At 45.5% G+C, this 27330-nt stretch overlaps 1 protein-coding gene across 5 annotated transcripts in view; it reads right to left on the bottom strand.

The window, feature by feature from the left end:
* The window catches only part of TMEM116 (transmembrane protein 116), a 30620-nt gene continuing 3290 nt past the window's right edge, over positions 1 to 27330 (bottom strand). The window contains exons 1-11 of one of the 5 annotated variants that reach the window (XM_044990431.1): positions 25218 to 25462; positions 23575 to 23621; positions 23267 to 23330; positions 19836 to 19967; positions 13156 to 13260; positions 5065 to 5114; positions 4213 to 4296; positions 3975 to 4113; positions 2566 to 2710; positions 2363 to 2436; positions 1 to 644 (exon numbers count right to left, since the gene is read on the bottom strand). In XM_044990431.1, the coding sequence (XP_044846366.1) occupies positions 444 to 644; positions 2363 to 2436; positions 2566 to 2710; positions 3975 to 4113; positions 4213 to 4296; positions 5065 to 5114; positions 13156 to 13260; positions 19836 to 19967; positions 23267 to 23330; positions 23575 to 23588 (1008 nt within the window). In that variant the 5' untranslated portion in view covers positions 23589 to 23621; positions 25218 to 25462 and the 3' untranslated portion in view covers positions 1 to 443. The other 4 variants (XM_044990432.1, XM_044990428.1, XM_044990429.1 and 1 more) reach the window with 4 other exon arrangements.

Here is a 27330-nt window from a genome sequence, read left to right as displayed (position 1 = left end):
TGATTTATAAATAGTCACCTTGGCTTTATTGTTCAATTGTAATTACAAATAGCTGATAATCACTGAGGTAAGAAAAACATCCCCATGTCATCTACCCTTATGAGAACTGTCTTTAAGGAGCTGTAAAGGATCTCTGATATACAATTCCCAACAAATCCTGGAGATGTTTCCATAAGGAAAAGACTGCACTAAATGGCTTACACAGGTAAAATAATCCATTACAAATTCATAAAAAACTATAAAATAAATAACGATCTTCAGTGAAAACAGCTGATCTCCAGCTAGATGTGCTCAGGCTTTTCCAGTCTAACTCTGCATGTGCTACTGACAAAACAGTTCAGAACAAGAAAATCAGCAGAATAGCTCTAGCTGATGTCTCACAGACATGACCGGGCCAGGGTTGCAGGGCAACATGCTGCCCACTCCTTCTGGGCAGGGAATTATCACAACGCCGTGGATGTAGCTACAGCTGCTGCCTGGGTGCTGGTGGGGTACGTGCTGGCATAGTACTTCTTCTGGGAACGTAAGAGAGGTGTCTGTGTGTCGATGTCACGGCAAGCATTGCGTTTCATGCAGCGGAACGTGTGCTGGGTCCACCCATAAACGATGCAGTTTAGGAGCCCCTGGGAAGCTGCTGTTAGAGCCTAAGAGAGAACCCAGAGCATAAATGTCTCTTTCCACACACATCATAGGATATAACCCTGCCCTACACAGCTTCCTGCACATCAGGTTTGGTTAACTTCTAATCCGTAGGTTTCACCATGCCCACTGGGCCAGGGTCTGCACTAGACTCAGAGCTGCAGTTCTGTTACTGGATTCAGCTAACCCACAGAAGGACACATTTCCAAGGAAAAGCAGTGTTTCCTTGAAACTGGAATGAATTTTAAGAGCCCTATCAGGAGATCATGATCCAAAGCCCATTGAGCGGGCTTCACATCAAGCTTTAAGTGTGCTTCAGCACACAGACACAGACCTTTTGGAATCAGTGCTAGATCCTTCCACCTGTCCTGTTTTCAAAGTGCCCTCAAAGACTGTGCCCACAACCTGTGTGGGCACAAACAGGTAGGTAGAAGCTCCATTCCACAGCAGATGCTTGTTTGCAACCACCCTGGCGTTTATGTGCCATGGTCGAGGCTAGTTTCTAAATCTACCTTTAGCCGTTCCACTTTGAGCGCTCACCAAACTCAGTGGAATCGAGTTTGTTCGGTGCTTAGATGAGGAAACCACAGGCAGCTGCAGGACATGATATTTATGATTCAGTAGCTGGCCCTCTTCCCTCTGAGGCAGTATTGACCCCTGCGTGGTGCAAGGGGAATGCTGTGCTGCTGGAGTTGCTGTCTTCTGAGTGAGATGCCAAACCAAGGCCCTGACCACTCATGGTTATAAAACCCCCACTGGTTCTTGTCACAAAAGGATGATTATTAACTCTGATGTCCTGGCCAAATGTCAGGGTAATCATTTTGTCTCCCTGCATTTTCTCTGCTCTTTCAGTTGGAGACAGGATTCTTCATGTCTTCCTGGCCTCAACTGCAGTGTGGTGATGTTCTGGGCTAGGAAACAGCTACTGGGTTCTACCTCAGCGGCAGCTGCCATTCAGTGGGAGCGGAAATGATCCCTGGGTATAGTTTGTGAATCAGAGTGAAGTTTGCAAAATGCTTTGGGGAATCCTAAGGGGAAGAGAAGCACTACAGAAATGTAAGCTAATTAATATCTGGCCCTAAGAGATTCAACAGTTTGCACATTTGTCTGTTCATAAAACTGTGCCTCCGTTTTTCTTTGAATTTTTGATCTGTCTACATCCCAGTGTGACAGATGAATTTTGGAATTTTTTAGTGCCCAGTGCTAACTGCAGCTTCAGTGGCATCAAGAGATGGCCTTCCAAGAAAACTCCTGGCTAACAGTGTCACGAACCAAGGTTATGCATTCAGGTCCTGTAGAAACCCAAACAGCAGTATTCAAGGGGACCCAAATAAAGTTCTTTATCTTAGGGTCTGCATTTGACCTATTCCACCAGGGCTTTTAATGCCTTAGAACTCCATTTATGGTCCAGAATAACATAAGATCTGATCTTCTCACAGTGTTTCCAGCACCTAGAAGCCCTAATAGGGTGAGGAGACGAGGTCTTACTTATTTTCGTTCTTGTGACCTTAAAAAGCATGTAAAAAACAAACATAAGGACCACTACAAAGACCCTTCCTCAATTCCATCCATAAACCAGACACAAGCTCATCTAGGCACTGTTTGTGTGGGTGGCAGCAGACTGTACGTTTCCTGTTGGAGTACAGAACCAACCAAAAGCTCACATGACTGACAAGGAGAGAAGACAAGTTCGAATAAGAGATTTCAGCCTGGAGGGTTTTACCTGTAGAATATAAAGAACCATGCAGATTCTGCTGTTCACTGAAACAGTCAACTTCACTATTCCGAGGAGGATGGCTGTGAAAAGGGATTGATAAAATGATATTGATTTAGCCTTCATTCTTTCCAGTTACTATTACTACCTCTCTCCCTATGCCAGAACACGAGGTTTAGAACCTGGCAGAAGTAACCTAGCTCTCTACTAACCTGGGCCCCAACAACAGAAGAAAGCGATAGGGTAGAAAACCACTCGTTGTTCCACTATCTTTATCATTGCCCACTGTTGATCACCCAGGAATCCTGTTGAGTTTATGAACCTTTTGTACAAAGCTCGGGCTTGGATGAGAAGAACCTAGAAAAGAAAATGCATTTCTTAATATACTTGACTACTTAAATGCAACTCTATGATTCAGTGTGTCTCATGTACTGGCTGATTTAAGAAGTATTCATCTAGAGCTTCAAAGCACTAGTGTACTGTTAATTGGTTGTTCTTCATGTGGTACTTATTTAATCTAAGAAATATCTGGAAAATAGACACTGCAGTGCCAGATCAGAGCAAGGGTCCATTTAGTCTGGTATCCTGCCTTCAGCAGTGGCCAGTAACACACTTCTGAAGACAGTATAATGGACAATTAATGTCATAACTCATCTATGAGAGAAGTTGTGGTTGATTTATGTTTTAATGCATGAGAGTTGATTCCAGTTATGATTTGTATTCTAGCTAGTGTGGCAGCAGATAATATAGCTGGACTCCAGGAAACAATGAATCACCCTTAACATGTTTTAAAACAAATTATCACTCTTTTGTATGAGATGTAAGATTGAAGTCCTGACCACTTGCAGTCATTAAATATCCTTTGGGACATGTGTTAACCCTGGTACCCTGACCCAATTCTTAAATCATACATTCTGCCTGTATTATCAGTTGGATTCAATATTCTTCTTCACTTCCTGCCTTATACTGCTGTATAATGTTGTTGTGTACTGTTAAATAGTTGCTGCTTTCCACCTCAGAGAAAGGGCCATTTCAGAGGTGGGTGGAATAATTCCTGTGCCCACAAAGGGCTATGTATTTTGGATGGAACTTCTACAGATATTCAGTGGGAAAGGGACAGTCACACAAACTAAATAAAACATGCATTTATTTTAATAATTTATATTCTGCCCCTCACCCTGGCATCTAGGCACATCACACACACAAACCAACATCTATTTATAGCTACCCACAGAGGGAAGCAATACTACCCAGCCTCAGAGGAGAACAGGAGAAAGGAAAAGAAAATGCCTTTATAATTCTGACCTGGTCAAGCAAAGGTCTGGCCCAAAATAATAAAAACAACAATGCCTAGTTCTTATATAGAGCCTTTCATCAGCAGATCTCAAAGCGCTTTACAAAGGAGGTCAGTATCACTATCCCATTTTATAGATGGAGAAACTGAGGCACAGAGAGGCAAAGTGGCAGTGCCCAGGTTCCTCTATTCAAGGGGGTGAATCTAGGGACTGCTGATATGGTCCATCAGTGATTTTGAAATGGCTTAGGGATCATCTCTGTATAAATGTCAGTCACTATCATCCTTGCAACTCACTGTTTGATGGACAAGGACAATATTTCTTACCATAATGGCTATGAAGCTGATCAGGAAGGAGACCAGGAAGACTCCAACACCATAGAAATATATCACAGAACAAACAGAGCCACCGTGGGTTTGCAGCTGGCCAGTGAGCATGGCTGCTTCTGTGTGCATCAGGAGACACCTGCAGTCAGAAAGGGGACAGCCTGAGTGTTTACTTTTGTGACTCCTTTCATCAGCCCCAGAGGAAGCAGGGCGCTCTCAGAGGTGGGTTGCAGCTTACCCGTTGTTCTGGCTGAAGTTCTGGTAGCAATCACTGCTGTTGCCCAGACAAAACACAGGAACCATTAATAGGAAAGGGATGACGCTGAGGGGAGAAAATGGCAATAGCTCAGTTACTATACTTGCCCTCTCTTCTGTCACTATTGAGAGGTCGTTTTGCTTTTTATGGAGAACAGCCTGAAACATAATTTTTCTAGCACTCAAGTGTTATAGCCTACAGCTTCTGTGTGGCATAAAGAATGGGCCACGGGTAATGGAAGGAATTGTACCTGGTTAGCTGTTTTCAGATTCTATTACTGATTATCTCAAAGGAACATTATCATCTCAACATACTACTGTTAGTATCACTAATGCTTTATGGTCTCAAAGAACTTTAGAACCACTAATTAATCCTTGTCAGATATGTAAGGGACAACAGTAACAAATTCGTAGCAACCCAAGGTTTAGTGGCTGTCACGTCGCATATCATGGCCACTTGAATTTCATGGTGACAGTGAAATACGACTGGCAGCATGAGGCCAATGACACACAAGTGAGCAAAGTCCTGATTCCATGCACTGGAGGAAAAATGTGTGTGTATATATATACACACACGCGCACTCACTCTCATGTGCTCGTAAAAGTTGGCTCATTGCAGTTGAGTTATTATAGCTAAGTTGAATGGAGATCAAACAATTTACAGCTGAGGATCTGGCTCTTTGAGTTTGGTAAGCCCAGAATACCATGATTACCAAGTTACAGGAAACACAGTCAAGTTTGAATAAGATTTGTTTCTAAATAAAGAATATTTTGGGTCTAAAACACTCGAGTTTATTATAAACATCTAACCCTGTCAGAGAGAACAAAAGCCTACCTGGACAAAATTGTTGCTATTCGGCCAATGCAATTTGCATGATCTAAAGCCTGTAAAGATGAAAAAGCTTAGTTAAATGATCATTCCTTATATTTCAGTGCAACCATCATTTAGTTACATTTCAGCCAGGCTCATCAAAACAGGAACTCTGAATAGCTCAATGCACAAATTCTCAGTAGGGATACAATGCCAGTCTTGGGTAAGATTGCCAATTTTGTTTGGACATATTCCTGGATGTTTCATCACATGACATAATCTTTAATTAAAGAGTAATCTATAATTCTTGGAGACTCCAGGACAATCCTGGAGGGTTGGCAACCATCATCTTGAGGGATTACTGGCGGGAAAGTACCCAGATTACTAGTGTAAATGCAAAGGTCGACATTTTGGCTTGCTGAGAGCACTAGTCCCTCACAGCAACTCCTGCACTCCTCTCCAGGAATGATTCCCACTTAGCCATTTTCCTCCAGGAAAGCCACCCGGGGAGGGGGATCCGACTGTGTGGCTGTCAGAGAACTCTGACTGCTCTGAAAAATGTTACAGAGCAAATGGACCAAATTCTGAGGTCAGTGACATAAATAATGGGTTAAATTACACATAAATGGGCATCAGTTGTACCAGTGAGTGTAAACTGCAGGGGAGAAATGGAAGGCAGGAGTGCACCAGGAAAAACCACAATCAGGTGCGTATATGATAGAGCTGAAGGGTGCTTTATTTTAAAGCTTTCCTACATCTCCTGCCTTAGTTGTTTTCTCCTGCTACAGGCCCACCCTTGCATCCTGCTGGCATGTAAACCACACCATCAAATACTCATTCCCTGGACTACATCATGGCCCCAGTGAAAGCAACGGGAATTTTGCTCGACCAACTTTCACTGACTTACCAATACGTGACTTTCCTGCCCCCTGAAGATTTGTCCCTCATGTGTCAGTTTCTCATGTCACATTAAGGAAAGGACAAGAAACATGGATGCATGTTTAGTCTTGATGCTCTCCTCCCTGGGAAGACTATGTGAATATGAGACTCTGGTGTTCCAGAGACAGCTATGGGTATATGTTTACCAGATGCTGTAATAAATATTAGTGTGAGAATCCATTAAAAGGGCCAGAAAACAAATTAGAGCTGCTCACTGTATGTGGACTAACATTTTCCTCCTTTGGGGAATGAGTCAGTTTTTAATACTCAACATACTCTGAACCAAATTCCCCTTTATTCCCATGACTGGGTACTTGCCCGAAACAAAAGGGAGTTATAAATAATAAGACTCAGAGAACTTTATAAGATCAAAATGCTTTAAACATTCATTAATCTCCATATCAGACCATACCAGAGGTAGGTAAATTTTTGAAATCAGCCGCTCCTGGCTCTCAGAACTGTGTTCAGATCACTAGGTCACACCTTTCTTTGGTCACGCTTACAGGATGTGGAGGGATTTTCCCAATGTGGGCTCATGGCAAAGGATTTTTTATTGAGTCAAACTGAAGGGTGCACAATGCACTGGGGAGTGCACGATGCAATGGAAATTAACCTTGGGGGTTGTGCAGCTGTTTCTTCCACCAATGTATTGAATGGCTTCTCCTCCAAAGCTAGAGGATTCCAGTTTTCAGAAGCAAACTGGAAAAGTAACAGACTTTTGATGAGATCTTTGCATGTAGCTTATTTATTTTGTGCAGCATAACTTGGGACAGTCCTGCAGAAGTGTAACAAAGCTATGAAGAGAAGCACAAACAATTCTGACTGTTGGAGACTCTGCTCGCTGGCAGGGGCGGCTCTAGGTATTTTGCTGCTCCAAGCACAGCAGGCAGGCTGCCTTCAGCGGCTTGCCTACGGGAGGTCCCTGGTCCCACGGATTTAGCGGCATGCCTGCGGGAAGTCCGCTGAAGCTGCGGGACCAGCGGACCCTCCGCAGGCCTGATGCCGAAGGCAACCTGCCTGCTGCCCTCACGGCGACCAGCAGAGCGCCCCCCGCGGCTTGCCGCCCCAAGCACACGCTTGGCGTGCTGGTGCCTGGAGCCGCCCCTGCTCGCTGGGAGATGTATTGTGGGTGCTGGCACCAATTTGCCTTTAGGAAAGGGTAGAATTATCCTACTTTTCAAAAATATAACACAATCCTGTGCTGCAGTCATGGATCATCATTCCCATTTTATAGTTGGGAAAACTGAGGCACATAGACATGAATACATTAGCATACAGCATGCTTTCCCCTTTAAGATCAGGAATTTAACTGGTATCACTCCTTCCTCTTCCCCCGTGACAGTCTGTGTCCCTGTATTCACCTCTTGCACACTATTATAATAATCTTTGTGCAAGTATGCCTTGTGCGCTATCATTGGAAAACTCACAACTCACTGGTCTGTAACATCCTGATAAAATATGTGTGGCAACATTGTATGTAACGTTATAAGATTTCACTCTAGGGTGTTACTAAGGCTTTGTCTACACTAGCTGTGTACAAGGCACCACAGGTTACAGAGCTGAGGTGACTCAGCTGTTCATCAGTCCAGATTGTGCCCTGGGAATGTCACATCCCCTGAGTCACTTTGGGGCACAGAGAACCTATGACAGGTTAAAGAAAAAATTGTTCTGGCCAGGAATACAGAATGATGTGAGGAATTATTGCAGGTCTTGTGAATTATGTCAAAAAAGGTAAAGACGTGCAGGACCCCAGAAATTTCCTCTATATACATTGCCTGTAATACAAGAGGCATTTCTGAGGGTAGCAATGGACATTGAGGGCCCTATATAGGGTTGCTAACTTTGGCTGGACGAATTCCTGGAGATTTCATCACATGACATAATCTTTAGTTTAAAAATAATCTTTAATTCCTGGAGCCTCCAGGACAATCCTGGAGAGATAGCAACCCTAGCTCTATGCCACATCCTATCCGCAGAGGGAATACATATATCTTGGTGATGGTGGATTTTGCCACCAGATATCCTGAAGCAGTAGCTCCGTCTAACATTGAGGCAGAATCTGTAGCAAGAGTCCTTTTCACTATTCTTAGCAGAGTGGGTTTCCCTAAAGAGATTTTATCTGACCATGGGACATATTTCATGTCTCAGCTATTCAATGAGCTATGGAAATTATGTGGGGTGAAACAACGAAAAGCTGCCTCATATTACCCAGAAACCAGTAGGACCCTAAAATCCATGCTGGGAATGTTGCAAATAAAAGGATTCAAAATTAGGATGAATTATTACCATTTTTGCTGTTTGCTTATAGGGAGGTACCTCAAGAATCAAAGGGGTTCTCCCTATTTGATCTCCAATATGGAAGGAAGGTGAGGGGACTCCTAGATCTCATCAGAGACTCCTGGGAAGGGGACACTGAGGTAAAGGAAGAGACAGTAACTGAATATGTACAAAAGCTCAGGAAGGAGTTAAAAGACGTGATGGGTATTGTTCAAACTAACCTCAAGGACAGGAAATCCAAACAAAAAGTGTGTTATGATAAAAATACTTGGAAACACTCCTTTGATATAGGAGACTTGGTGTTTTCTAGCAAGCCAGGGAAAACACACTTGCTAACTGACAAGATCATCACAGAAGGACCACAGCCACCTCACAGCAGACCCTACAGGGCCACTAACAAGGTGCAAGAACAAAGCTGTGAAGAAATACAGAGCATGTTAGACCTAAGAGTAATTAAAGAGTCTGACAGCTCTTGAGCATCACCTGTGATCTTGCTCCCTAAGAAAGACAGCACTGTAACAATGTGGTCACAGTACCAGATGATGTATATCCCATGCCCAGAACTGATGTTACGCTGGACATTTTAAGCAAAGCTAAATAGCTCACTCATGATTATTGACAGATTCCTTTAGATACGGATGCACAGGAAAAAAAATCTGCTTTAATCACTGATATAGGAGTCTATGAGTTCACAACCGTTTGGTTCAATTAATGCTGGAACCACCTTTCTGAGGCTGATCAACCACGTGCTAAATGGTTTACAGAACTTTGTAAGGGCATAGGTGGATGACACCACAGTGTTTGGCAACCCTTGCGCTGATCACAAAAAAACACTTGGAAATTGTGCTGTCAAAACTCAAAGAGGCAGACCTACCCCTAAAAAGCCTCCACATGTAAAACTGGAGCAGCCAAAGTCCCTTTTTTGGGACACTGGGAAGAGGGAGGTCAAATATCCTGATCCCTTAAAAGTTGAAGCCATTGCAAATAGGCCTGTGCCTCTACCAAGACACAGGGCCAATCTTTCATAGGCCTAGTAAACTATTACAGAAGGTTTGTGTGTGGGTTCAGTGACTTTGTATCTGCAATCATTGATCTATGTAAAAAGACTAAACCCATTTGGACGAAGGCATGCCAGGAAGGGTTTGATAAGGTAAAGAAAAGCTTGTCTGAAAAGTCTGTTCTAGCTAGTCCAGATTTTGACAAAATGTTTGAACCATCTGCAGATGAATCAGGCGTTGGTCTAGGTCAGTGGTCTCCAACTTTTTTACGCCCAAGATCACTTTTTGAATCTAAGGACAACTCAGGATCTACCCCACCCCTTCCCTGAGGCCCTGCCCTTTCCCCAAAGCCCTGCCCCACTCACTCCATCCCCCCCATCTCCGTTGCTCGCTCTCCCCTACCCTCATTCACTTTCACTGGGCTGGGGCAAGGGGTTGGGGTTTGGGAGGGGGTACAGGCTCTGGGCTGGGGCTGAGGGGTTCGCAGTGTGAGAGGGGGCTCTGGGCTGAGCCTGGGGCAGGGGGTTGGGGTACAGAAGGGGGTGAGGGGTGCAAGCTTTAGGAAGGAATTTAGGTGCAGGAGTGTTGATGTGTAGGAGGGGGCATGGGGTGCTGGCTCTGAGAGGGGAGTCAGGGCTGGGGGCTTGGGGTCCAGGAGGGGGTTTGGGAGTACAGAAGGGGGTATGGGGTGCTGGCTCTGGAAGGGGGCTCAGGGTGGGGTTTGGGGTGCAGGAGGGGGCATGGGTGCTGGCTCTGGGAGAGGGTTCAGGGATGGGGGTTGAGGTGCGGCCTCCTGCCGGGCAGCACTTACCTCTGGTGGCTCCCGGTCGGCAGCGGGTGCAGCGAGGCTAAGGCAGGCTCCCTGCCTACCCCGCTCCCACACCGCTCTTGGAATGGGCCAAGACGCCCTTGAGGCCTCTGGGGTGGGGATAGTGGGGGGCATGTGGCTCTCCTGGCCAATGGGAGCTGCGGTGGTGGTGCTTGCAGGCAGGAGCAGCGAAGGGAGACCCCTTTCTCCCTGCACCCCCAGGACCACGGGGCTGCAGTGGCCGCTTCTGGAAGTGGTGTAGGGGTGGAGTAGCATTAGGCAGCCACACTGCGCTGCCGCTGGAGATCGTGATCAACTGGTTGGTGACCACTGGTCTAGGTGCTGTGCTGATGCAAATGGGAGAATCAGAAGCAGCACCCAGTTGCTTTCTTAAGCAAAAAATTGACATCCACTGAACAGAATGATTCTGTCTTAGAAAAGGAATGCTGTGCCATAGTGTGGGCAGTCAAGCAATTAAGGCCCTATCTTTTTTAACAGAAAGTTCAGGGTCGTAACAGATCATTCACTATTAATCTGGTTAAACAAAACTAAAGGCTCAAATTCCAAGCATCTACGCTGGAGCCTTATACACCAAGAATTTGATATGGAAATTGTGCATATAAAGCTTAAGGAAAACATGGTGGCAGATGCCCTGTCCAGGTAAGAGGCCCCTGACCTGCTGCCTCCAGGTCACCAGGGTCTAACCCTCTTGCAGCTTTGTTAGGAGGGAGGTGTGACTGTCTGTACCCCTGTACTCACCCCTTGCACACTATTATAATTATCTTTGTGCAAGTATGCCTTGTGAGGTATCATTGGAAAACTAGTAACTTGCTGGCCAATATTGTCCTGATAAAGTATGTGAGGCACATTGTAGGTAACATTATAAGATTTCACTGTATGGTGTTACTAAGACAGGTACCAAGTCTGTGGAGCGGCCAAACCAGTTCCACAGCGACAAAGGACAAGATGACGCCTGAGCCAGGTGTAAAAAGGTCAAATGGTGTCTCCCTTTATCTCTGCCCATGGCATCCACAAAGGCGAAGAACAAAGGAAGCAGCGTTGGACTGGGGGAGGGATCCTGGCTGAAAGAAGTTCAGCCAGTAGGACTGCTGAAACGTGTGCTGAGGGAGACTTTGCTTTGAATTCATTCTTATTTGTTAAGTTAAGCATTAGTTGCATTTCACTTTTATTTTTCCTCTAACCAATTCTGACTTTTATGCCTCATTACTTGTATTCACTTAAAATCTCTCTTTTTAATAAACTTGTTTTATTGTTTTATTTAAACCAGTGCGTTTGAACAGAAGTGTTTGGGAAACTCCATTTGGGATAATAGGGTTTGTGCATATCATTTTCTATTAATAATGTCCAGGAGCGAGCTGGGCACTAGAAGACGTTCATTTCTGGGGAAAGCCTGGGACTGGGAGTTTACTTGTATCACTCTGCACTGTAAATCAAGAGTAGTTGGCTGCAGCACTCACAATATAACTGGGAATAATTTACATGATGGAGGCTGTGTGAGCAGACCAGGAGTGGTAGCTATCACAGCAAAGTCGTGTAAAAGGCACCCCAGGTTCATCAGTCCAGATTGTGCCCTGGATATGTCACATCCTCTGAGTCTGTCTTTTCCAGATGCATGTAGACAGGGAAGAAGGGACAAGATGGAGCTCTTGGGGTTTCTAGGCAAAAGAGGCCCTTAGGTTAAGATGGTTTATTAGTATTAGTGAGGCCAGAGTTGTCCAGGTGGATTGAGCCCTAAATCTGAAATAAAGAGAGAAGTGCCAGCTAAGCACAGAAGGACTAGAGATGGTCTCAAGTCACAACACTCAGAACTAAAAAGTCTGAAAAGAAATTTGGATCTGAATGTAGGGATTAGTGAAGAAAGGAAAACATCGCCCTCGTGAGCTGATCCAAAATCTAAGCATGGAAATTCTCAAAAGTGCATTTTCATCTATCAAGTCTGCTGCTCCCCAACAGCCATGCAGAACGGGAGCCATCTGAGGAATTTAACTCTATGATGTGCAGGGTGACATCTATGCAACTTCTCGATTGGGAAGAGGAATGATATGCAGAAACGTAGCCAGTGTGTTCATTGGGATGAGTCGTATAAGTGTAAAAAAAGCCAGTTGTTCTGCAGCAATACATCAAGAGGAATTCTCAGAGAGATAGAAGCTGCTCAGAGTTTAGTCAGGTACGAACAACAAGGAAACTGCTCTGAAAAGATTGAGTTTGGTCACAGGGTGTGTGAAGTGTTTGTTTAGCCTGTACTCAAAGTCTGTTTTTCTGAGGACTGTGTCCTTGTTCCTTCACTCCCAAAGATTACACTTGATCTTGAAGAGCCATTTTTAAAGGCTAATGACGATAGTAGGGACCCCTTCTCCGCAGAGCTAATCTGTCCTGCTCCAAGTATGAATAGTACTTTAAATGCCAGCTCACTTCCATCGCACTGCTCACCTGATGCTCTTAAAGCACTTCACAGACATTCATGAATGGAGCTTTACCACACTCCTGTGAGATACTCAGTAAGTATTATCCCCATTTTAGAGCTGTGGAAATTGAAACACAAGGACATTAAGGTCCATCTTTGAGCCTTTTTCCATGCTGCTCATGCCCGGACTGCCTCCCCACAATTCTGGCTTGTCAAGCCACATCCCTTTCCTTCAAATACCTCCTTGAGATTTGTTTCTTCTGCAATGCCCATCAGAAGTGGGTTAGTGACAATAATAAACCACTTGGAGCCAGATGCTCAGCTGATGTCAATAGTGTAGTTCCACTGACTTTAAGAGATCTGGCCCTCCCAGTTATTCTTTCCTCCTGAGACCTACTGTGCAAGTTGTCTTCTCTGTTTTTGACTTTCAGGCCTAGTCCTGCAGTCAGAACACAAAAGCAGATCCACGAGTAGCCCCTGTTGACGTCCATGGCTCTGCATGGGCACAGGCACCAACCCACACAGAATCAGCTGCAGGATCAGGGCCTTAGATTGTAAGCTCCTTATGACGAGAATTGCCGTTATGTTTATGCTCGTACAGCACCGAGCACAGTGTTAGTTCTTAACATATAATAAATAATATGAAAAACTGCCAAGGTGGCACTCACCAGAGGGGACATGCTGTACAGGTTCTGATTGTATTTCACCTTTAAATCCATGTACAGATGCCAGGTATAGTTGACAGTGTACAGAAAAGAGGCTACATAAAATATCTGAAAAATAAAAACAGGCCTTATTTTATTCCATCTGTAATCATTTGCACTTTCTATAGCACCTTAGCTCCTTTCATCTCCAATAAACCCAGAGCACTTGACAAAATGACACTGTATAAACTATAAAAACGAGCCCCGAGAGAGTGTTAAAGGTGAAATATAAAGCACTCAGTAGGGGCTCAGCTATCATAGCCCTGAGCATGGCAGAAATGCCTGGCGAGCTAGATACAGAAATCAGGACATGCCAAAAATTAAGAGGCTGATTCTGGCCCGTCTCCTGAGCTTGTATGCTGCTCCAGCGGCAGGAAAGGAGACAAAGGGATGGGGCAGAATTTCCTGGAGCAGCATAGGGCTGAAGTAGGCAAGTACTCACCCTGCCTCTTCCTGCTCCCTCTTCCTGCTCCTGCTCCTCTCCCTCCCCCCAGCACCTTCTGAACACAGCTGAACAGCTGATCATACTGAACACCCACTATATTTTTTCTGTGGGTGCACATGCATGGTAGAGTGGGAGGAGGAACTGGGTGAGAAAATCCTTCATCTGGATTGGCTACCTCCTGCTTGACTGAAGTGAAGAGGACTCAGTGTCAATCCTGGTGTCACCCATTGGCAAGCCTCATGTCACCTCATCATGGGAGACTACTGACGAGGTAAGAGACACTGCGTTTCTTGCTTCACTGGATATGTCCACACAGCAACTAGTCACCCACAGCTGGCCCAGTCGACTCAGGCGTGTGGGGCTCTGGATTTAGGGCTGTTTCATTGCTGTGTAGATGTCTAAGCATGGACTGTGGCCCAGGTTCTAGGACCCTGTGGGGTGGCAGGGCCCCAGAGCTCAGGCTCCAGCCTGAACCTGGAAGTCTACACCACAATAAAACAGCTCCGCAGCCTGAGTCAGCTGGCATGGGCCAGCCATGGTTTTTTCTTTGTTGTGCAGACGTATCCACTGAGACCACAGATGTTCTTAGCCATTGCTAAGAAGGTCAAGAGAAGTGATGATTGCTTTGCAGTAAGGTATGTTGCAATGACTCTCCGGCTCATTATAGGATTTTTAATAAGGAACCATTGCCCTTCCATGGGAGGCTCTCAAAGCACTCTACAAACATAACCCATTTTACTTCTTACCAGCCCCCGAGAGCGAGGTCAATGTTATTACCCCATCGTACAGATGAGGGCACTAAGGCACACACACTTAGCCAAGGCTTCTCATGGAGTCACTGGTAGAACCAGGAAAACAGCCCTGCTCTCCTAACTTCCTATCCTCAGCTTCTGGCATTGGGGATAATCCTGCAGGCCGAAGGCCATGGTCCCCATCAGAGCCTGGCATACGGAAATAAAGCTGGCGCGTAGGAGAAAGCAGGAGCCCTTTGTTTATCTCTCTCCAGTTGCTACTTATAATCATTTTGCGATTTTCCATTGTGCGAGCCAAACAGAGTGTAATCTACCAGGATGTTGTTAGGTCATTAGAATTTAATTGGGGAAACTGTGGATGAAGTGTGTAATTATAGCATGTCATCCTCTCTGTTTTGTAGCATGGAATCAAGGGTTACGACCGGAAAGGGACAGCAGAGGAGAAAGTATGTTACTTTTTACTGTCATTTGTTCAGCTAAGTGCTGGGGACTGAAGTGGAGGAAATTGTCAAGGAAGAGGAAATAAAAGCCTGGGCCAAACTCATATCTGGTAAATCACTCATTGACCCCAATTGTAGCTCCACTGACTGCGGTGGAGTTATGCCAGGGATGAACTTGGCCCTGCATTTGGGGAAAGGAACTATCATTTGTATTGTCTTCCACTGAAGAAAGTAGTAGAAATTCTATGAGCCCCACTGGTAAAGCAGAGTGGAATTATGATGCTTGTCTTTGTCTGAAAACATAAACAGGGACAATGGGGGATAATACTTCTCTATCTCACGGGAAGTTGGGAGGGAAAACTATTAATGTTTGAGGAGCTCAGGCCTAAAACCTCAAAGGTATTTAAGTACCTATCTCCCATTGAAATCCATGGGAGTTAAGTGGCAAAACACATTTGAGGGTCAGGGCCTCAGAGTGATGAGCACCACTGAAAAATGAATAATCCAGTACAGGTTAGTCATGACTGAAAATGTTGTTACCATCTGACAACTGTTCAGTGGTTGATATGATGAAGTGTGTGCAGTCTCAGTCTGGCTTTAGTGTCCACACAGCACAAACCACCACCACAACTGGCACTAATTGAGCTCCTGGTTCTCAGCAGAGATGCCAAAGACTGAATGCGCCAGACAGTCAAAACTGCCTTCTTTCCTCTTGAGATCATCCCTCCATGTCACATGGTGAGGCAGCAGAAGGGACACTTGCACTGCTTTCCCTTTGAACTTAATCTAAGAACACTAATAAATAACAGTCTTTTGCCCATCTCCAGCCCCTCGTGGCACTTTACAAACATTAATCAGTGCCCGAAGGAACATTCTGACAGGAGGAATGTCATTGTTATTTGCTGCACATCTATGAAATGCAGCATCTGTGAGATTCTTGAGCCCAGGACAGGGAAGGTGGGGATGGGGGGAGGTTTATTCATTTAATTAGTTTACAGCTCACGTGTGGCCTGCTGAGGTGCTGCTCAACCTGTCTCAACCTGTGCCTGAGTTCTCACCCCGCCTCCTCCCCGCCCTGTATCTTATCACAAGTCCCAGGTGAGGCAGGGGTTGCTATGGTAAGCACTCAAGTTATTTTAATTCTGTCCTAGAGTAAATAGCAGAAAAGGATCTTGCCAGAGTGCGAGCTGGATCTGCCAGACCTAGCACCCTTACATCAGAGAGGGACTGCCTTTGTCCTGACCTGGGAACAGTCTGGGGGGCTAGTGAGTCCCCTGTAGCCCCCTTCACTGGCCATATGTGTTTGTGTAACCATAAGAGATCAGGGTAATGGATTCACTCACACTCACTGCATTCAGGAGCTGGCAGCGGTAGCATAAACATCTCAACAGGAGCTCACTTATTGCCATCTCTCAGGTTGGGACAAAGGCAGGTGCTGATTGGTCTCTCTCATAGGGACACGCTGTACCTTGCAGGTCCGTGTAGTCCAGTGTCCTGCCTCCAGCAGCGGCCAAGACTTTATGCTCCAAAGGAAAGACAAGTTCTCTCATTTTGCAGCTACCCTTTTAGGCTCCGTTTCCTCCAGCCTCTTGCAGATGCCCCCAAGCTGCTTTGCCATAAACCAGGGAAGCAGAGTGTGCCGTCCCCTGAACTCAGGGGTTACAGAGGATTGCCTCGAGCACACAGTCTCCTTCACTGCACTTCGGTCAAGAAGGGAGGCGTCTCTGAAGTCATTGCCAAACCCACATCTCCTGTGACACACTACAGCGCTCAGACGCCAGGCCAACATGCATTCCAACCTTTCCCAAAGTAGTCTGGAGTAAACAGAACCAGACAAATGGCAGATATTGTCACTCCCCAGAGAAGCATGTACCACGACAACCTAATCTAGGGTGATTTTATCAGGACTGTCCTGATTTTATCGGGACTGTCCCGATATTTGCTTATTTGTCCCGCGTGCCGACCTACCTTCGGTCGGGATGCGAATTGTCCCGATATTTTGCCTCCGCTCACAGGCAGAGTGGAGCCCGGAGGGGCTCGCGTCCCCCCCCACCCTGACTCCGCCCCCTTCCTCCCCCATTGGATCCCTCCCCAAATCCCCGCCCTGGCCCCGTGTCCTCAGCCCCACCCCCCTCACTGCCCCATTGGATCCCTCCCCAAATCCCTGGCTCTTCCCCAAGCACGCCGCATTCCTCCTCCTCCTCGCTCCCTCCCAGGCTTGCGCTGATCAGCTGTATGGTGGCGCAAGTGCTGGAGGGAGGTGGAGACGGAGCGGAGGCAAGCTGGTGCAGGGGGCGTGTGGCGTGGAGCTCTGGCGGACGTTTTTTTCTTTTTTTTTTGCTCTGAGCCTCCCCCCCCACATCCCGATATTGCACCTGTGTGATCTGGTCACCCTAATAATCCCCTGACCTCTTTGAGCCATGTGTGACCAATAAGACCCATGGCCTCATGATAGTATTCCAATGGCAAACTTGCATATGTGGCCTGTGAAGAGACTTTTGTCCCGCAAGCTCCCTGCATCCACACGCCTAGTGAATCTTCCCATATATTCACTTCTCTGCCCCGGCTCATTCTCCTTGTATAACCCCCAAGTAGACTATCTCCTCATTGCCAAGGGGTCATTGCCATGCCTTCCCTAATGGCTGAATTACATACAAACCTTTTGTTCCGTACCTCCAGGCTCAAGGGGAATGTGTATCATTGTTTTTACAGCAGCGTAAGAGGAGCTAGAGAGATCAGAGATAAGCTCCAAATGGAATAGCTGCTACCTAAGTACAGTACTTGGTGTCATGAGTAATAGGAATTACCCATGTGTACTGATGTTTAAAAAAACCCAACACAAAACTATGCCACATAACCCAACAACCAAATACAAAACAATGTGAGCACTCTCACGTGCTGTACATTAAGTTACCTTCCTGCCCTCTCTACAACATGCAAAAAGCCATTTCCAGCTCCCACCAGCTTGGCTTGACAGAGTGGGGTGGGAAGTTTCCTGGTAGCCTACATGGAAAATGTGTGGCCTACACACCAGAACAAACCTGATTCAAGTCTGGACTGCAATATAGGAATTAAAGAAGAGAAAACCTATTAGGTAATTTTCTCCACCACCCCAGGGGCCAATGTCATACTGCTCCCTACAGTGTGCTCTTCAGTACATTGTCTTGTCCTGTTCAAGGGTGCACACCCAGAGAGGGACCTCACTCTAATGGACACTGCTGGGGATGACAAAACAGTAGCTTTAGAGTTTTCAGCCTTTGTAGGTTGTTTTTTTAAAGCCGATTACTTGAGTCAATATTCCAAATTAGACATAAAACTGAGCTCCTGGCTGCTTGTGGCCAGAGAGCCCATGACATTACCTGTAAGAGCGGTGGTGGTAATAGCTGTGCCTTGGCCAAACTGAAGTTCAAGTAATTAAAAGCTGCCTCTCTAAATTCTCCCTGTAGTTTCAATGGGATAACAGTTCTCTTCACTTCTCACCTTACCACTGTGGCCATGCACTGCTATGTGCTGTGAACCAGTTGCCATATTCCACCACATTGGAGTGATGGCTAAATTGATTTCCATCAATTACTGATGGAATTTGCACACAGTGTAGAGATTCCTGGGCCAGTGTGAGACTTAGTTACTGTATGTGAAATTCTTTGGCTTAATGCTGACACAAGCCAGGCTGTGAACTGGGAGCTCCTGACGGGGCAGAGAGGAAGGATTTATCAATCCCAGGCAGTGAAGCAACTTCATGACCACCACTCCTGCCTCTCGAGTACAGTGGCCTTCACAACCAGCATGCTCCCTCTCTACTGGGTGAATGGCCTGGATCTATGAAGTGACAGATCAACCAGTACTTCCCTTTCTCCAGCCCCAAATCCAGTGTGCTGGTGGCTCCCATAGAATGGGGTCTCTGGCACACAGGCATGAGCACCTCATGTGCAGCTACCCAAATCTTTGCATCCCCTCCACTCCATGGAGTGGAAGCACATCAGCTCCTCTGCATCTGGGGACTTCCCTGGCCATGAAGGCAGAGGCAAGGTTTGTCATGCTAAGAGGCTTCACTTTATTTCCCAGCTAAGCTCATTCGGCCCAGAATATAGTTCATTTTTAATTTGGCCTGCTTTAAATAGCCCCAAAGTCCTAAATGCAAATAGCTTCCGAAATATTCTCCCTTCCTTACAGTACAAGCCATTCCAAAGCCCTATAGCCATTGGAGGGTAATGGCTTTCTGCACTGAGCCGTTCCTACTGCCACAGTGTTCCGTTTGCAGCCCCTCACACATTTCCTCTCCCTGCAGTCATTACCTGGCATGCTTCAGACGGCTACAAATCGACTCTGACAGGAGGAAACCCTAATGATGCAGCGGCAACCCAATGAGACAAAAAGAACTGTCAGGAAAATGATTCCACTTCACTGAGGCCCCTGCACATGAATTCAGCACAGAATAGCACACGCAGCTGACCTTCAGGGCACCAGGCTGAGCTTACCACGAGCACAGCAGCCCACAGACAGAGTAATCCAATGGGACTGCTTGGGAGACTATTGGTATAAGGGTAACAGGAGCGGATCCCTTGGGGGCTACTCATGGGAGTAAGATTTACAGGGGTGAGCCCAAGGGGGATACCAAAGTTTGTTTGTTCTTTTACAGGAAGGAGGAGTGTGGAAATACAGCAGTACATTAGTCACAGAGATAGCCTTGGGTACCTGCTCAACAAGAGATGAGACCAACTCATTTAACATAGACAACTGAACACTCCCCATAGCAACCCTAAAGTTACTCTCTGTCTCTAACAGACTTTACCTTTGTAAGGTAGGTCTGTACAATTATCCTCATTTTACAGAGAAGACACAGAGATCTTACCTATTAAGGTCAATCAGCAAGTCAGTGTCAGAGCCAGGATCAGAGCCCAGGGCTGCCTAACTCCCAGTCCTGTGCTATAACCGCTAGACCAGTTCATGACATAATTTTGTGCAAAGCAACCTCACATCACAAGCTGATAACCCAGAGTTACTCACCTGACCAGTTGTTTGAAGATTATAGCAGACAACATCTTGATTTGTGGTTGGCGTGGTATAGAGAAGCGCCCCAATGAGCCAGCACATCCCCAGAAACAGGTCAGAGAGGCTCAGGTAGAACAGAGGGCGCACCTAGAAAAGTTGAAGCGATCATTTGGCTTGGTGAATATTGTACATAGTCCCACAATGGTCAGCTAAAACAAGGGTTTCATTTTCACCCTCCTTCTCCTGATATACTTTCATGCCAAGCCAGCCTAAGAATGCTGCTATCCCCACACAAGGAAACTGGACTGATCTGTGCACTCAAGAGATGTTTACACCAGGAGCACCAAGATTTAATGTTGGCCACATTAGCAACTGCTCAAGAACCTGAGAGCTGCACCAAATCTGGCTCTGAAGATTCAAAATCCTATGATTTAATAAAATAGATTTCCTTCACTGCATTATTAGTAACATCTGTGGTGACAAACGCTGAAGTATTTTGAAAAATCCTACATTTTTCTGTCTATGGGTATGTTTGTTTCCCTGCTACATAGCACAGCTTGGAAAATGGAATACCACTTTAGTTAGCTTGTGGTCAGTTTCTAGCCAATTTCAAGTTCTCATGCACTGGCACAAGACCACTGCATTTGAGTTGTAAACACTGCAGGGAAAGATTTACATGTTTAAAAATGATGACCACGTTTTCATTGACAGTAGGAGCTGAGGGTGGTCAGCCACTCTGAAAACCAGGCCAGTTATCTAGGTGCCTAAATGTGGATTTCATTGCCTAACTTTCAGCATCCAGGAGTGAAAAATTTAGCCTTTTTTTCTATAGAAATTTTTAAAACTAAACAAAACATGCAAACATGTATATAGGTCTTGGCTTTGGGAAACATTATTTATTTTATAGAACCTACATTAGTTTCCATCATCAGGTTAATTGTATTTATTAATCCCTCTTAAAACATTTTTTAAAACACTTGCACACATTTCTCCATGCAGAACCAAGCAGTGGGTATACAGCAGACTAGAATTCTCTGCGTGGTTGTTACTATGAGTATATTAAAAACGAACAACCCTGGAAGAAGGTAGATGATCAGTTGTAACGAGTGAACAGGTATTGCAGGTCTGTGCAAGCGTAGCGAAACCCAACTGTTTATCTAGTGGGTTATTTAGGTACAGGCATATATAAGGAAGTTGGAGGAGTAGGTGACGCTGTTGTTAAAGTGGAAGGCAAGCCAGTTCTTTCAGGAAGAAAAGCCAAATTATTTATAAACTGGAGGAAGGAAATGTAAAGAAATTTAATGGTTTAAAACTGCTGGTTAGCTGGACAAAATGTGTAGCCATTATTATATATGTTCAGACTGGGCTGGGGACTCTCTGAAGCACATCTGCTTGCATAAGAAATCCTTGTATCTTCTATGGTGCATTCACAAGTGTTCCAGGGTTAGACCCTGTTTATATTTTTTAGTCACCCTGTTTTTTCTTTATCACAAAATGGGAAATTCTTTCGTTAACATGTCATGCCTTAAACGTGGTTTAGTTAATGCTGAGAGTTTTCTGGATTCTGTAGATCCAGAAAATATGTTTCAACAATTAGGCATTCAGCTGCAAGTTCTACTGTGGAAAGATAAGTATCTATCATTCCCCTACTTCTCAATAACTGGGAAATAAACCTTTCTTTTAAAAATGTTACTCTTTAAATATCATGCATCAGGGAATAATCTGATCATAGCAAGCATCAGGAAGGATTCAGCCTATGCCCTTCATTGACAGAGTTGCATAACTGGTCAGGTGCATGGTGGGTGTGAGTAGGAGTGGGATCGTACTGAGGTACTCAGCTTCCTCTGAAGCATCAGGAATCAACTACCATTCTAGGCAGAATACAAGTCTCAAAGTCTGAGACACAGTTAACAGTGCTATGTTCTTATGTAACCAAACTAGCTCCATCACAGTTCTTGAAATAAGACACTTTCTGACACAGATGGGATGGTCTAATCACCTCTAGACATCCGGGTTGAAATACCTGGGCTCCCTAAAGCTACTTCCTCAAATCCTAGCAGGGGTGACCCAGCCCTCATTCTTCCAAGGTAAATCAAAGGAGTTCCGGGAAGTTTACTCTGTGTATTGGGTGGGCTCTTTCTACGAGATCTTAAACACTGAGGCCCTGTCTTCTCTCTGTGGACAAAAGTCCCCCATTTTGTCAGAATAAGTCCTGTAAGTTTGCAATGGACTCCTTGGCCCACACACACTGTGTTCCATGGGAGTTTTGGGTGTGTGGGACCCATAACATGTGACATGCTTTGGAGATAAGGAAGATACAGAAATAGAAAAGTTTGATATAATTATAACAGAATACAAGTTTAGAAGTACTGCTCACCTAATTTATGACAGAAAATTACTATTCAGCCTCCCTCACCTTTCCTTAAACATTGAAGTTCTTGAGTCTTATTAGTGCAGTCTTGTGAAAAGCAAATGTTATTCACACATTTTGATTGAAAGTGAATTTTAAATTATTTCTGATTGGAACATTTGCTATTTACATTTTATTGGTTAGCTCTACAGGTCATCCAGTCAGGGAAAAGAGACACCATGTGACATACGTAATCAACTAAACCATGTGAATCTCAAATATTTGCAGCAAATATTTGGGGGCCATTCATATTTGGGAGAAATGCTAAGCATAAATTAATGCATCTTTTGGAATCATGAATAAATCTAAGGGTTTCTGCTAATCACCAGAAAAAGAGATGAAATTCAATGAAAACATTATTTGTTGTGAATCATTCATTCAGCTTCAGTAAGGATAATGCTTATAGCTTTACATGTAATTATATTTGGTCAATTTGTGCTCTCAAACAGAGCACAAACAGAGGTGCACAGTCCCCACTAAAGTCAATGGGAGTTGAATGTGGGTATCTGAATGCAGAATTTGACTCAATAATACTCAGCCCTTGTAACCTTTGCAGTGCATATATAAATTGTTAATCCTCACAACCCCTTTTCCTCCATCTCGTGAAGTTTTATTCTTGTTTCCATTTAACAGACTGGAACACTCAGTCTGAGAGGTGAAGTGACTGTCCCAAGGCCCAGAAAGAGTCAATGTCAGAGCAAGAATTGGAACTAAGGAGTTCTTGACTCAGACCACATGGGCACAATTTAACTTACATACATGTAATGGGGAAGGATTAAAAAACACTGATGGCATATGAACTTCATGAAGCAGTATATAAATACAGCAAAATATGCCCATGGTTTGTTTATTCATCTGCCCCGCAGCATTAAACCGTTGGTTTACTCTGTTAATAATGAAAAGAGAATGTGCCTAAATATTTGAAGCCTTCCTAGTGGAAAACTTATGCCAACACATCTGTTTTGTTACATAAAATATGATTTATCCTCAGGGTAACAAACATTCAAACTTAAAAACTGAAAGGCAGAATCCTTACCTCTGGGGATCTCACTACATTTTGAAAGACAGCATATGCAATAATTGAGCTGGAACCTATAACACTGAGAAAATAAAGAGCAGGTTGGTTGGAGAACGTTACTTTGGATCTTGTTTCACTTGACCTGTGTATAGTGGGTTGCTATTCGCTTTTTATACTCTTACTAATAAGAAAAAATAATTAATAATAAATTACTTTCTTGAGTTCCAATTAAAGAGATTTAAAGGGAATACTAAACCTCCAGGCAAGGTGCAGGGAAGGCTGCCATTTCTGACATTTGCTTACTAGTTTAAAACAATATACTGTACCTTAAAGTGGCCATGACAAACTGTATCCATTTTATAGCAGAGTAAATCTGGGGGAAATTAAAAAATGCAGATGGTAAGTGCGGCTGTAAACATACTCTGCAATCTCATATTCTATCTATAATAAAAACGGCTAAATAGTTGTCTAAACTCGATGACAGATGCGTACAGCGGGGCAGTGCAAACGCTGAGATGCCTAGGAGAAAACTCAAAGCCATGTTTGCACCTTAAAGCTGAGAGAGCCAGGCAGCATTTACCCAAGATTTCGCTTCAGCAGGTTTCCGTCCCTGAGAGTTTGGGTTATGTAAGGTGCCCTGGCATCACGGAGAGGCGAGGTTAGCTGAATGGCTAGAGACAGGGAGCGCGGAGGGAAGCCTGGAGAAGATGGAGAGAGACTCGGGGAGGAGAAAGAAGGATGACAGCAGAGAGGAAGAAGCTCTGCTCCAGTGGAGGTGAACCCAGAGAGGGGCAGACGGATTGGATCGCGGCGGCTAGATCACTCAGAGGGGCGGCTGGCCGGCTGGCTGGCCGGGCAGAGGGTGAGATCCCAGGGCTAGCGAGGGAGAACGGACGGGGCGGGCTGGGCCGCGGGAGCTGGCCCTGCTCCCGGGGGGCTCCCGACCCGCAGTCCCCGGCCGGGACTCGCCCGCTCACTCACCTGCCAGTCCCCGTCCAGCCGGGTGACATTGAGCCCGGCCGCCTGCGCTGCGAGGGCCATCGGGACACTGAGCTCTGCGCTCCCGCCGGGAGCCGCTGCCCGGCTCCTCCTCCCGGCCCGGCCAGTCCTGCCCCCGCCCCGGGGCCGCTGGGCCCGGCCACCCCCCGCCAGCGAGGGCACCCGGCCGGGCTAGAGCCCCCGGGCAGGGAGGGCGGAGAAGCGACGGGGCAGAACCAGGATCGGCCCCGACTTTACCCTGCCCCCGTCTGCCTCGCAGGGACCCTGCACCTCGCTCCTGCCGCCTCTGGCAAAACTCCCCCCGAGCTGCAACCAGCGCCCCGGGAAACTCCGCGCCACAGCGGGGTCTGGCCGAGCGGTGGGCGCGGCCCGGGGAGCAGGGAGCGGGTTTGCTGACTGAGGAGAGAAGGGGAATCGCCCCTTCACATATGCGGCCCCCTGTTGTGTAGCCAGGTCACTCTGGCGTGTCTGTATAAACTCCCCCCTCTCCCTTCCCCTGCTAGGCGGCTAGTCCTTCCCTTGCATCCTATTTTGTCCATTTCCCTCCCCGCCCTCAGCTCCCCGGGGGCACTGATGGCGCCCGCTGTTCTGCAGCCTGCGTTAGTCAAGGGAGGCTTTGTGAAAAGGTGGCTTCCTGCACCTTGCTCGGAAAATGGGCAGGATCAGGACCATCACGTCACAAAGGCACAGAAGTCACTAAGCAAACTGGGCCCTTCAGTGCAATCCGGGCCGGACTCGGTCCGTGGGGACTGCGGCTCATCCGGCTTGGCTCGGCGCGGCGCGGCGCGGCCGGCAGGATGAAGCAGCCATTAGTGGATGACACTGAGGATGTGTCTATATACTCTAACACGGCTACCCCTCTGATACTTGACACTGAGGATGTGTCTCTTGACTTTGGGAATGAAGAGGAACTGGCATTAAGGAAAGCAAAAATCAGATGAGCAAGTCATGGTGGCTCAAGTTTGCCTACTTGATGGCATCAGATACAACCACAGCCAAGTGTTAGCATGTGCTTCCTCTGCTGGGTGCACAGCCACAGAGTACCTCAGCAGTAGATATGAGATAGCTGAGTGGAGACTGAGGAAAAAACCCTCTTTTTATATAATCCTGAGATTTGAAATTTTCATTAATAGGCAAAAGATAATTACTCTGACAATATCTCACAACTCCCCTAAAGGATACTTTCATGCTTGAGGTTTTTTTGCTATATCACATTTACTACTCACTCCAGCATTCTTTGTTCTGATGAAACTGTACCAGACACAAAATCAGCTTTGCCTGCTCTTACCTTGATGGAATGGACTGAATTTATTCAATTTAAAAAAAAAGAGTAGCTTATCCACTACAGACAAGATCAATTTGCAAGACTTTGCTATAATGAACTTTAAAAAGTGCATTTGTAGGATGAGTAAGTGGCCACTCTGAATGTTGCAAAGTTTTAGGAAGGTATTTTTCTCAAAATATTCTTACAAACAATTGTGGCAAATTGATTAAGAACAGATTAAACACATCATACTTGTAAATAAAGAAGTCAAATGCAGATCCAATGCATATTGAAGTCAGTGGAACAACTTCTACTGGCTTCAAAATGGGTGTTGGATGGGATCCCAAGGTAATAGAAAATCTAAAAGAATTGGCTCTTAGATTGTATTTTCCAACCTATTGTTTATGCTAGAGGTTTTTAAATAAATCCTTGAAAGGTGAAAATAAAATTTTCATGGGAACAAATTATTTAACTCCATTTAAAGTGAGGTGGAGTTGCTCATAAGTGCTTTAAGTGTTTATAAAATGTTCCTTAATAGAAGGGCTCTTTTATTTAAAGAAAAGGGGCAGGGGAGTAGATCGATCTGTTAAGTTTTCAGTACAATTCTAAGACTAGGGGCAGATAAAAATAGAGCAAGATTTGAGCCTTTCAACCTTGACATTGTTTTTAATGAAATGATTTCACTTCCTTCTTTAAAGATCTAGCGCTTTTTTTTTTACTGTTAATCTCAAATTAGACTCTTTACAGACACTAATTCTTCTTAACATTGTCTCCATTTCAATTTGATAAATAAACCGAATTTTGGATGAAAAAAAAAAGTTCAAGTTGACGGGAAGTCAGGAGATGTCATTGGCAGGCTCTAGAAACGGCACTAGGGGAGAAACCAAAACAGAGCAGACTGTATTGTGGAAAAATGCTCCTGGACTTGAATCTACCCTGGGAGCAGCAGGGATGTTGAGAGCTCTGGGGAGAAGAAGAGGTTAAAATCCAAGCAGTCTGCTTTACTCAGCTGAGTAAAGGGAATGATGATAATGGGGTAGAAAGTTCCCCGTAAGGAAATGGAAATGATGCAAGCTTCAGCGTGTGGAAATTCCTCTGAACTGGGAGATGAGGGGGGTTGCTAGAAAAACATCTAATTGGGCTCCTTAAATTGTAAGCGCCCTGTTTTCCAATGTGTCAAGCCTGACTGGAATCTCCTGGCATTCCTGAGATATAAATAGTAAATAATAGTGATAACTCAGGACATCAGGACACCCTTGGTCATCGGTGTGGTGGCATAGGCCCAACTCAGGATAACTGCCACTGGGAATAAGGCAACTAACTATCTTTGAGGATCTGGGCCTCAGTGCTTCCACAGCTCCCAATTTCCTTTATGGCAGCCTGGGTCAATCTGAAGCAAGGCTGACCTGGCCAGCACTTCCCCCAAAACATGAATTATATTTTGTCTCGCTTGGTTTAAATCCTCCTTCTACCACAGGACAAGCGGCATTTATGACCATTTCCAGGGCTGTTTAGATTTTACACCTTCTTTATAGGACTGCTGTGCTCACAAGTCAGCACTGCAAGAGAGCTGGGCGGTAGTTACTAAGGACTAGTCTACCAGAAGTGGTACATCGGCACAGGTGCGCCACTGTAGTGCATTTATTCTGTTCTCCCATCGGCATGATAAATCCATCTCCATGAGAGGCGGTAGCTAGGTTGGCGGGAGAAGCTCTCCCGCCGATATAGCACTGTCCACACTGACGCTTAGTTGGGTGTAACTTACGTGGGTCGGGGGTGGCTTATTTATACCCTTGAGCGACAGAAGTTATACCAAGGT

Source organism: Mauremys mutica, chromosome 16 (genome assembly GCF_020497125.1).
Source record: "Mauremys mutica isolate MM-2020 ecotype Southern chromosome 16, ASM2049712v1, whole genome shotgun sequence".
NCBI classification, from domain to species: domain Eukaryota; kingdom Metazoa; phylum Chordata; order Testudines; family Geoemydidae; genus Mauremys; species Mauremys mutica.
Note: the sequence above shows the minus strand (reverse complement) of the source record. Positions and strands in the feature narration are given on the sequence as shown.